This window comes from Centropristis striata, chromosome 18, assembly GCF_030273125.1.
Source record: "Centropristis striata isolate RG_2023a ecotype Rhode Island chromosome 18, C.striata_1.0, whole genome shotgun sequence".
NCBI classification, from domain to species: domain Eukaryota; kingdom Metazoa; phylum Chordata; class Actinopteri; order Perciformes; family Serranidae; genus Centropristis; species Centropristis striata.
In genome coordinates, this window is record NC_081534.1 from 12940296 (window position 1) to 12952715 (window position 12420).

The 12420-nt window shown below is 40.5% G+C and overlaps 1 protein-coding gene across 3 annotated transcripts in view; it reads right to left on the reverse strand.

Moving 5' to 3' along the window:
* Nucleotides 1–12420, reverse strand: part of itsn2a (intersectin 2a) — a 45324-nt gene that overhangs the window by 19069 nt on the left and 13835 nt on the right. For all 3 annotated transcript variants that reach the window (XM_059355928.1, XM_059355929.1, XM_059355927.1), the window contains 14 exons: nucleotides 10793–10885; nucleotides 10631–10694; nucleotides 10073–10248; nucleotides 9597–9818; nucleotides 8050–8143; nucleotides 5699–5841; nucleotides 5379–5442; nucleotides 4241–4378; nucleotides 4049–4155; nucleotides 3706–3968; nucleotides 3098–3247; nucleotides 2881–3021; nucleotides 2695–2782; nucleotides 2472–2611 (listed from right to left, as the gene is read on the reverse strand). In XM_059355928.1, coding sequence (XP_059211911.1) covers nucleotides 2472–2611; nucleotides 2695–2782; nucleotides 2881–3021; nucleotides 3098–3247; nucleotides 3706–3968; nucleotides 4049–4155; nucleotides 4241–4378; nucleotides 5379–5442; nucleotides 5699–5841; nucleotides 8050–8143; nucleotides 9597–9818; nucleotides 10073–10248; nucleotides 10631–10694; nucleotides 10793–10885 — 1883 coding nt within the window. The remainder of the gene's footprint in view (nucleotides 1–2471; nucleotides 2612–2694; nucleotides 2783–2880; nucleotides 3022–3097; nucleotides 3248–3705; nucleotides 3969–4048; nucleotides 4156–4240; nucleotides 4379–5378; nucleotides 5443–5698; nucleotides 5842–8049; nucleotides 8144–9596; nucleotides 9819–10072; nucleotides 10249–10630; nucleotides 10695–10792; nucleotides 10886–12420) is intronic.

Consider the following 12420-nt stretch of genomic DNA (forward strand, 5'->3'; position numbering starts at 1 on the left):
AGCATTCTGCGAGTGTGTTTTACCCTGAGGGTGCATCCTGTTTACACAGAAAACACAGGCTAGAACAAATTCCATGGAGAGAGACGACAACAAAAAGTGGAAACACAAAAAAGAAAAGAAAAGAAAAGAAAAGGCAAGGATGAGCAAACAGATCGAATCATAACGGGATGAAAATAGAGGAAGATTGAAGATTGTGGCTTAAGGGAAAACAAGAGGTGAGATGGGAAAAAAAACTATTAAGGAGTAGCGGTACACCGCAGGAGGTAGAGAGAGAGAGAAAGAGTGGAAGAAAGATAACCTTGATGAGAAGGAAGAGCTGGCTGAGGCAGGCCAGCAGAGACAGAAGGCCCCGCAGGACACAGTCATCCATATCCCCAAGCTATGAAAGAAACACACAGTGTGATGATGGAGGGAGGGAGCAGGGAGGGGAGAGAACGGGATGGACAGAAGGTTTAATAATTGTGATCAAGATAAAAGGAGGGAAACAGAGGTGAGTTGTGAGGGGGATAAAAGAATAAAAGGAAAGCAGAAAGAGAAGAACGTGAATTAGTATGAATGATGTCCAGGTAGAGGGAAGCAGTGGAAAAAGAGAAAGGAGAGAAAGAAAGATGTTAAAAGCTTTAAGGAAAGATCATAATTAAACAGACCAGAAGAGAATAAACAAGCTTTCTGATGCTGCAGCTGTTAGTATCAGACTGATATACTGTGAAGAGGAATGACATCAATCATCACAGGTATTGGATTCTCAGGCTTTCTGCCAGCCGATGTGTACATCTGAGTCTGTGCTGTATGTGTGCAATAAAAGTTAGGTAACAAGGTTTTCTGTCCCTGAGGGGTGAAATTCTACCATCAGCAAGTCCAGCTGAACAAGTTTTAAGTCTGAAAGTCCATTTTTTGTTGTTGTCCTTTTCCAATAAACCACTGCTGTAGGAAAGGAAAGGTATCGATGTAATCCATCATGTCGTGATGTTGCTGTATTTTGTGGTATTATTCTGAAAATACCCAACTTCTATTCTAAAATATAAATCAATGCAGGTTTCCAAAAAATGGCAAGCTCTCAAGGGAACTCACTGCACAGACAGGAGGGTAAATGTGAAGCTACAGCCAGCAGCAGGTTAGCGTAGCGTAGCATTAAGGCTGGAAATGAGGGGAAACAACTAGCTCTTTAGCAGAATCTTAGCACCAGACTTTGTGTTAAGCTAAGCTAGGTTAAGCTAATTGACTGCTGGTTTTAGCTTCATAATTACAGACCTGAGAGTGGCATCAATCCTCTTCATATCTCTATTAAGTTCAAATTGATTTCTCCATATTTCTATAATTATTTATATTTGTACATATCTCTATTTACTTATGACGTGTTGCATTTGTATTTTATATTGTTGTTGTATATTAAGTATGGCATACTTGTTTAAATCTTTATTTTATTTAAATACTTACATATTTCTATTTCTATTTCTTATACAGCAGCAACTGTAACAAAAGCAGTTTCCCCCTGGCGATCAATAAAGTATCGATGATTCTGATAATACTATATGATGATAATAAGAAAAAAGCAAATCATTCACTTTCACAAAAGGTGAAACTATTTCTTCAATGGCAGTTTAAAAAAAATATTGATGAATCAACTTAAAGGACAATTTCCAGGTTTTAACTGTGTAAATATTACTAATTTGCTTTGAATGTATGCTTTAGATTTCTGGATCTCATTTTGTGAATATAAATATATTCATTTTCTTTCTAAAATACAGTAACATGATCAGTAAAATGGTTAATCATGTGATTTAAATTCAGATAATAAACAAGCAAAACATTTTTTTATTTGTGTAATTCATTCATACATCAAAGTGTTGTTTTATCAGGATTAATTTAACGCAGAATTGCAAATGTTACGCAGCAAAAAAACAGTGTATTTTCAACACAATGTAGACTTTTCTGAGCTTCTGAATTGCAAATCAAGGCATCAACCAATCAAACAAACGTGACAACGGATTGTGTGTGTCGTCCGAAAACTAGGTAGGTATAAAACAAACTTTATACCTACTTTAACCATAACAAATCTAAAAAAAAAAGCAAACTCAAAACCATTTCAAGCATTTTGCTAAAAGGAATCTCGATAAAACAGCTTTTGCATTACTTCCATTAGGAATAATTCTGTTGTGACATATTTGCATTTTCATATCATTTATTCATCACACTCCATGTTTAAAGACTTTTTTTTGTTTCAAACATAAACCTTTATACATCAGTGAGCCTAAAGTTCTTAAAAGCTACAGACTACTGTTCACTAAAAAAATGGGTAACACAACAGACTTTTTCTACAATCTGTGATCTGAAAAACTTCGTAGTGGCCTGACCTCACTCGTCCTGGGCTAATTTTGGCTGTGTTGACTTAAAATAAGTCTAAACTCCTTTGAGACAGGCTAAAAACTTCCATCCTCCACATCCTGAACTAGTCTGGGCCGACCACTGACCTTAAGCTCCTTGTTGTACTGATCCATCTGGGCCAGTTTGTCTGTGGTCTCCCTCTCCAGAGTGTCAAGCTGGTCTTTCAGCCTGCGGCAGTTCACTCCTTTCTCCGTCACACTCCCGGTCAGAGAGGTCAGAGTCACCGCTACAAGGCAAAGGTCACAGTGAGCAAGTGTGAGAATAACGTGATCGACATGATGTCTGTGCGAGCAGACGTTTGTCACCCACAGGAGATTTTGTTGAGGTTGATGTTTCGCAGCTTCTCTGTCAGCCTCTGTTGTTCTGGGACCAGCTGTGAGAGCTTCCTCTGCCATTCCTACAGCAAACACAGACGCATACAAACAGAAAATGAAGAAAACATTCATGGGAGTAATACAAACGTTTGACAGAAAGGAAGAAATGCATTTCTTTTACCTCAAACTGAAGCTGTGTTGTGTTGATCTCTAAGATGCGTGCATCCCTCTTCTGATTGACCATGTCCACTTCTGCCTTCAGAATCCGCCTCTTGCTCTGAGCGTCCCGGAGACGATCTGAGATCTGCTTGTGCTTGTTTCCCTGCGAGACAGAGCAATCAATATCAGTGCGTGCCCGGGCTTTCTTGCAACACTTCTGAATGTTAGTTCATTCTCACCACAGCCTCCAGCTCTAACTCCAGACTCTTCTTTTTGGCCCTGAGTCTGGAGATCTCATCCAGCTCCCCCTCTTTCCTCCTGCCCAGCTCCTCTCTTCTCCCACGCTCCCACTCCTCCCTTCGCTGGCGCTCTATCTCCTGTTTCGCCGCCTGAAAGCACAAAGGAGCTCGGTCACCGGACATGGCAGTCTAGATGTTCAGCAATTCAATTCAATTGGCTTTATTGGCATGACATAACAATGTATATATTGCCAAAGCAAGCATCAGAAAAAAGATAACAAGATAAGGAAAGCAATATTTACAATAAATTATAATTCTGTTATTCATTTTAGATGAAAAGAAAAACTAATAACAATAAAAGAAAGCAATATTTACAATCATTGAATTACAATCAACATATAATTTATACAATCTAACTGTCCCAGCAAAAAAAATAAGAAAAGTAAAATTTAAAAAATAAATAAAAACAAAACAACCAACAGCTGTGTGTCACTGGCTGTCTCTCAGTGTGTGACAGGCAGAAACATAGAGTGCTGCTAATCTACAGCTCTGTGACCCTTCCCCGAGGAGTTCAGCATCTCACAGGTGAGGCTCAGTGTCCCGCTCACCTCCTTCCTCTCCAGCTCCCTCAGCCTCTCCTCCTCCCTCTGTCTCTCCATCTCTCTCTGCCTCTCCAAGCGCCTCTCCTCCTCCAGCCTCCTCCGGTTTTCCTGCTCCCTCGCCTCCCTCTCCCTCCTTTCATGAGCCTCCCTTCCCTCCCTCTCTCTCCTCTCCCTCTCCTTTCTCTGCTCCTCCTCCAGAGCCAGTCGACGTTTCTCCAGCTCGGCGCTGCCCCGCGCAAAGTTCTCCTTCAGCTTGTCCTCGAAGGACACTAAGAAGAAGAAAAAGAGACAGGTGTGACACAGAGAAAGACCAAAAACTTACATAATAAGTATGCAGGACATGCCATACCCATGTTCTTGGTCTTCTGTGCAGGTTCTATCTCTGGTGTGTCTATTATACAGGGAGTTATGTACGGCCCTGTTCCATTCACAAGCTCAATGGGCTTGATTCCTCCTCTGAAGTGAAAACAAAAGAATCTCTGTAGTTGCAATAATTAATATTGAGGAATCCAGTGAGTCAATCTGTGTGTGTATGTGCTACCTGAGAGAGGGAGGAACCAGGTCCTGAGGCAGTGTGAGCGGTAGAGGTCGGCCAGTTTTAGCCATGTCCACCAGGTGCATTGCCAGAATGAACTCATCAGCTTGCAGTTGACCATCTTTATCCACATCTGCCAACGTCCTATATAAGTAAGAAAGCAACATAGTAACTTACGTCATAAAGCAATAAAGACAAAATCTGTATTATTTGGGTGAGAATAAAATAATTTTAAAGCAGTGTCATTATTTTCTTTTGAAGCAGCAGGACAAGCTTTAAACATGACAAATTATCACCTCGTTAAGTTGTTATGGGGAACCAGTTGGCAAACAGTTGCATATTTACACACTCATAAACACAGAGAAACTTTAACATTAATTTGCAGCCACGTCTCCGAACACCTGGCTCATAAGTCCCACACTCAGTCTCCTTTCTGCTGTTTTGCTTTCCACCAGATAATGCAGGAAATATTTGGCTCTTTAGCCGCTAAATGCTTCCCACCAACTTTGCCCGTTTGTCTTGGCTTTAATATAGCTAAAAAGCTCCAATCAATCTGGTGGATTGCTGTTTATAGCAGGCAATAACAAGGAGTGACAAAGTCAGAAAAACGATTTTGGATAAAAGTAGGAACCAATATACAAACAAATTTCGTCTTCTTTTTGTACACATCCACCATTTGATCTTGTTTTGTTCATACTTATTGATTTTGGGGATTCACCAATGTTTTGTTATCCTTGCTCTTTTCTAAGTTAAAGGAAAATTTTCTCAGAGGTCGACAAACGATCGACAAAATGACAAACCAATTGGCTTAATGCACATTCATGGAAAGGTTTTGTATCTTAAATAATGGCCCTAATTTTACATAAAGCGAAGACGCAAAAATATGAGTGTAGTTTCGATTTAATGGCCTTATCCATCCACATGTTCTGCTTTTTTAGTGCTCAATATGCACTATTATAAGTTTGAAAAGGCACAGAGCCTGAGAGTGTGCTGGATTATATATTCATGGGTAAGCACACACAAACATACAGATCCACAGACAGACACAGATCCACAGACACACACAGAGACACACACACACACACGCACACGCACACATGCACACAAACACACACTCGCACGCACACACACACCTTCTACTCACCAGATGGTAGCGAGCTGAGTCTGGGTCAGGTTGGATGCAATCAGTGCATTTCTAACCTGAGGTCCTGCAAAGTAAAAATTACATCAGAAATAAAAACAGAGTGACTTCTCACGCCAACTGATGTGAACGTGTTTGCATATGCCTGACTGCCACGTCCTGTCAAGCGGGGGTTAATAGCAATCATAAGAGTATGTGAGTGCATGTGTGACCCAGAGTTTTCTCTGTCAAACTTTGAGAAAGCCACTGATGAGCAGCCAAGCAGTCCTGAGAACCTCGTGTTTATTTATGTCAGGGTGTGTGTGTATACATGTGGGACCTACCAGACAAGTAGCCACTCATGAGCTTGTCCAGCGTGTTGAACTGCTGGCGGTACTTGAGTCTCGAGGCCTGCGGAACGGCCCAGTCACTAGCGCCTGTCTTTGGAGAGTTACTGGCCAGCGATGTGGTGGAGGAAGAATTTGAACTACGGGACAGAGAGAGAAAAAAATAGGCATGGCAGAATATCACCTAAAGGGAAATTACACAATAATATTACATGGTCAGCGTTCCCTTTTTCCCTTGTATCCAAGCCTGGACTTAAAACACTAATTGCTCCGAGACTCCCTGGTGTTATCTCTCGGCTGTTAATTAGCTGTAGAGGAAGCAAACGGCCACGTAGACAATGACTCTCTGAAACGAGACAGTGCTGTACTCTCGGGCTATGCTAATCAGCTGCTCTGTTTTTATTATAAACAATGGCGCTGCAAGAATAGCAAAAGGATAGGCTGGGTCTATGATGTTCATTTGAGAAGAATGTGCTATTTTTCGGTCATTATAGCTGGGTGGAAACTTGTAACACTCCTCTGAAATAGAAGAGGTTTCAGGGAGACAATGGGAGATGCAGTGTGGGATCCTCCCTCTGCCTAAAGGCTTTTTTCTGTGTGTTCCTAATATTAAAACTTATTATGGGTCTGGAAAAAAAGAACAAAGTGTCAAGTATGATATAACAGGATGTCACAATGAGGACTGGTGATGTGGGTAGCTGCAGGATCAACCTGTACTGGTTTTTGACTTCCAGCACTCCTGTTGCCCTTATTTATGCTTGCCTAGGTGGTAGCCTGTGTACATGTACCTGCACCTCAAAATGAAATCAGATACTACTCCTATCCTTTTCCCAAACCACACAATGACAATGATATTAGATATTACTATTGTCTTTTTTGAAGAGACTCTGGCTATGGCTGAAAGTGCACAAAAACTCCCAGACTCTGGTTTCCTTTTTGTTTCTCCTCAATACTTCCCAGTACGTTAGCTATTCCAGGCAGAGATTAACGGCTTTGTGCAAAAACACAAATGAAAGTTTGATTGTTGTAGATGTAGGACTACAAACCCTTCCAGTCGCTTACTCATATTTCCACTTCAATTTGAGATAGAGGCATTACTGGCTGATAATGAGATATTAACAAACCCTATTTGTGACAAGCTATTAGAACTAGATGGTTACACAAGTGCACGTATCTCCTTTAGTCCACTATCTATAACCTGTTTTACAGAGCTCATGTTAAACATTTTCTTAAATGCTAAATATGGAAACCAAGAAGCAATATGTGCATACCAGCAAATGTATTTAAGTTTTATTAACGATATGTTTAGTCACATTTATTTACTTTATGTAATTTAATTTGAATGAAATAGCCACAAATAATGTTAGCTAACATAGCAATAACTTGCTGACTATGTGGCTAATATATTATACCTTTAAATATTATCATGAATAATAGTCATGCTAGCAGCTCTGCGAGGCTGTGCATTGATGCAGAGGTGCTTTGAGCTACATGCTAGCAATAGCATGCTAACACGTTCTCACTTTAGCAGGTATAATATCTATCATGCTCATTATCTTAGCTTATCTTGTTGGCATTTGCTAATGATCACAAAACACAAACAAGGCTTATCAGTATTGCTAGTATTAAATAATAAAACCAAAGGCAGGGGTTACGAAAGTTGTATAATTTATACTAAGGGAAGCATGAACTTCTGCGCCACATTTTATGGTAATCCATCCAGTAATTGTCAAAATATTTCACTCAAAACTGAGTGAAATAAATGAGCAGACTTCATCTTCTGGGAAAAATATCTGTACAAAATGTCATGGCAGCTTAATTTGTAGTTCTTGAGATAAAACACTAACAAGGTGGACCTAGTGTGGCTAAAAATAGATGTAAACCTCACAGTAAAAGTGGCCTCCTCTTGTAAGAATGCCTGGATTTAAGTTCTCCCGTAATGCTTGTGACTCTAAACAAGTCTGCTTCCCACTGTAGAAAACTACAACATCTGATTTCAAAAATCCCCTTCCTGCTCTCTCTGTTATCTAACTGTTCCATCTCTGCCTACATTCTGATCCGCAGCCCTTTTCCTGCATAAACTCTACTTCTTTGTAAGCTCTGGACTAATGGGCCGGTGGTTTGTGATTAGTCCCTCTGCATAATGAATGGTGCATTTTAGAAATCCTCACATAACCCATAAAACTTACTGAGAAACTGGGTACTTGATTCTTAATTTATGTTTCAGGAAGAACTAGATGTGCTGGCAGAGGACATTCAAAATGAGCAGAATTCTCTTTACATGCTATTTGAGTATGCTGATGTGGTTATTTCATACAGCGTGCATTTATTCACGCTCTGGGTCTCACCTGCTGGATCCAAGGTCCAGAAGAGAGTTGGCCTTTGACATGCCGGTGGATGGAGAGAACGCCATGGGAGAGGAGAAGCCGGAGAGAGGGAGCACTGCAAATAGAGTTGGAAGCTGACATAAATAACATGACAAATGCAGGGCAATATGAGAAAATAACGTATTATGAATGTAAATACATACAGTTCGCATGTGTGTGTTTTTTTACTATGCAATCAATCTCCTGCATACTGTAGAAATGCAGGGTGCAGTTGCCCTTGAACGTGTGTACATCTAATCTTATCTGCTCATACTTTACAGTCGCAGCACACAGAGCTCCAGCAGCAAGGTTATTGACATCTGGCTAAAAACAAACTGATTGCTGTTTTTTCCAACAGTGTGCTAAAGAGGGTTGGTCTCCAGAGCTGTGGCACTGATATATTTCCACCAGCAGAGAGGGAGAGGGGGGTAAAGATTGAGGGAACACCAAAAAATAGACATATTTCACACTCACTTGCATTAGATTGGCATTTCACGGCCAAAAATTGTAGTTTAACGGGGTGAGAATAAAGAGAGCAGCTACGGAATAAATGGAAGAAGTGAAGAGTGCACAGGTAAACAAGGAATCTGACTGAGTATGTATATATCATATATGTCCTCCCACACCTGATATAAATGTTTTTATCTACAATGTACACTAACATAAGACTGTGTTCATCTCCTTGGTGGTAAAAAGCAGCTGTTACTGCATACAGCAACACACATACTGTATAAACAGATACTTTCATATTCCTTTCAGATCAGATATGACACTTCAGATCGATAAGGTGCAGCTCATCTATATCACGTGTAAAACACTGCACCATAAATGTGCAAGACCTGTATTGAAACGGGACTACATTGCACCAGCTATTTATAAATCAACCATTACTAAGTTTGTGCATTAAGTCCCTCCTAAGCTCTAAAATAATAGTTGGTTTACAGGTGGGTTTTATCATTAAGACTTAAGAAACAGCTTTAGTGAAGACTTCTATACAAACAGAAAGAATCAGCACAAGTGGGTGTGTCAAATTTAACTGTCAAACCCTTGCAAATTTACACGTGAATTTGTTTATTCATATGTACATATATGGAGAAATCAGTATGCTTCAGGGAACCCAGATGGGGTCTTAAATCACCCTGAAGGGGTTAATTAAGCAATAATGACCCACTCACTGTACATTATCCCCTTCTTAGACTAGTTTTAATCTACAAAGTGGTTGTACAACTTGTCAAATTTGAGAAAAGCACCCAAGAAGATGAGAACATGCATAACCACCCTTTCATCATCTCCATTTAGCTAAATCTATGACCCCAGCTTTAATGCTATGCTAATGGTTTTATTTGCATGTGCATAAGTTAATATTAATATCACAAGCTTCTTATCTATCCTATGATGCATCATCTTCAGCACACATTCATCTCCTCTTTCCCAGGTTAAGTTTAAATAAATTGGTGATAATCCACAAATCAATATTTATCTTTATTCGTCCAGCGAGTAAATCAGAATGGTTCCGCTGCAGAACCAACCTGCATTGTTGGGAACAAGAGGTGGGGTGAGGAGGTTGATATTGCCGTTGGGGAGTCCAGAGTTTCCCAGGGAGGTGATGAGGGGCAGAGTCATTGGCATTGGCACCAGGGTTTGCATAGAGTGCATGGAGGTGTTAGCCGGGATGGGTGTTAGCATGGGCATGGTTGACATAGTTGGCATGGATGGCAGACCAATTGACAGGTTTGGCATAGAACCCATTCCTATAAGGAGGAGACACACAGGTGAACATGGACAGATCAAGAACACTCTTTCAGAAGACAGACTGGTTTGAAGTTGAATTTAAAAATGGGTTACTTTTGTTTTGTTGGAGGAAATGACACAATATTTTCTTTTTTGAAATACACAAGCACCCCATTTTGAAATAAAACGTAATTGTATGAGTGATTATTCCTACATGAAACAACACTTCCAAGAGGTTAGGTTGTGAGTTTCAATGTGGTAGAAAGAACTTTACCAAAGCGTGCTGATGAGGGGATGATTGAAGCAGAATTGGAGACAGGAGTTTGCTTCATGGTGATTGGCAGGACGGTTGGCAAGTTCCGCCCTTGGAGCTTGAGTTTAATGAGCTTCATAGCGATGGAGAACTCCTGCCTGTCCATCTTTCCATCGCTGTCCATGTCAGCCAAGTTCCTGCAGGAGGAGGAGAGGGACATGACGTATAATAAAATCTGTTTTTAGCAAAATGCGCATTCCTTATTTTCTTTTTTTTCTTTATCAAAACAAGAAAGGAGCGAGGCTTACACAATGTTCTCCTGGGATTGAATTCCACTAGCATCATTCACACAAACACACAACACACGCACACGCACTCACACGCACACACGGTCTGTTCTAATTACAGCACACACACTTTCTCCCCACTCTTCCACACTCGGTTTACTAGGTGGGGCTGGCTGTGAAGGAAGTGAGTGCTCAACAGGAAGCAAAAAGCAGGCCAAGAGGACCAAACTAACTCAAAACAAAGGTTGGACCTACTTGCTCTGGCTAAACAATGTGGTTAGTTGGTGCTTACCAGATCTCAGCCAGGACAGACGGAGGCAGGCCAGACTGGAGGAAGAACTTCCTGGCTTGTTCTCCTGAAGACAGACAAAAATCACCAGGGTTCAGAGAGATGGGCGTTTGATACAGCCGAACCACTGATGCAACACTTTGGTTTGACAGGTTAACAGCCTACCTGAGACATAGCCGAGGACGGGGGCGAGGCTGTCAAACTGTTTGTCGTGTTTCCCCCTCTCCTCTGGAGTGATGGCCCACACACTGGCTCCGCCTGGAACAAAGCAAGAGACAATCCTGAGTTTTGAGGTCGGCTTTGAATCACAACGAAACTGGACTTTGAGGTCCAACTGTTGGTGTAAATCCTGTTCGAACACAACATCTTTAATTTACAATAACATCATCAGTTAAAAATGTGAGCCACAGCAGCACCCCGATAGGCTGTTGGTGAAGACACATACCACAAAACTGAAGTGGCCACAGTTCAAGGACCTTTGTTGCATGTCCTAGAATTCACAATATTTGGATCAGAGGGCAAAGCCATCAACTAGTGGTAGCACTACTTAGCTAGCATGGTTAGCTGCAAAAAAGATGTCTGTCAACTAACACAACATGTTACTATTTACTCTAGTTTTTTTGGTCTGTTTTACTCTAAATAGCACCATCATTTTCAAAATAAACAAGGGCAGCTCTAAGCACAGCATGCAGTGTTGGTACATTTACAAAATAGATAGTGGAGATAACAGAAGGGAAGGAGAACTCCATCTGAAATAGGCGACTGATGACAGGCTTACATGCACAGTCTACATCCTGTTACAGTAGGGAGTTATATGAGGTTATCTTAAACAGAAATGTAAACATCATGGAAAAGAAATGTCAGGGGGCTATCAAAGTTACTGGGATTAATCCTCTGGAGACAAAAAAAAGGATCATACGTTAACATTTCAATAGACTGTAATTCTACATGTTCTCTGTCAAAAGCTTTACATGCTACAAAATACAAAAATATCTTTCTTTATTATAATACCAGCTAAATTTTGGAGCCCCACATTCCATAAATATGAGAGCAACATTTCTTATGTATAAGAATACATTAAAGAAAGCAATTTTAAACCATAATGCGAGAGCTGCGCTCCACTTGTCAACACGCACAAAAGCATCAACACACTGAAAGTCCCCAAAGCTGAAATGCTAATACCAAATTCAGTATACAGTGTCTGTTTGAACTCCGCCATGAAAAAAGTCTGCATAATTTCCATCCCAAATGAGATCTCCCATTCAGATGAAACCACTCTTAACCAGCTCCCGACAATGATTAATGTATAAAAATGTCCAGTCAGCTTTTTTTCATTCTGCTCCAATCCTGCGTATCTCAAGGTAAGTTCAGGGTTGGCCATGAATTAAATATGAAGTTAAATTTGCTGCGTGAGGGGTATGAAACTCAATTCTTACTCAAGACTTCTTTAATAGAGGGAGATGAGAGATTATCATCGTAGCTGATAATCAATTAATCATATGGGGATATGTGACATTAATCAAATCATAACGCGATCATAGTATACTTAAAGCTTTTTCTATAACTTGAGAGCTCTGAAGCATTCCTAATTAAAAGACTGACTTTGTGCACAGATGGATCTCTCCATATGGCAGTAATTGAAGGACAGAGATGTAGATAAGGAGACAATGACAGATGATTAGGCCAGGCAGCAGAGACAGATAAGGAGAGTGATGCACAGAAGATGAATTCAAACTAGAATGGCTGTGTGATGGACTAGTTTATGGACGGTAAACTACATTGAGACATTAGAA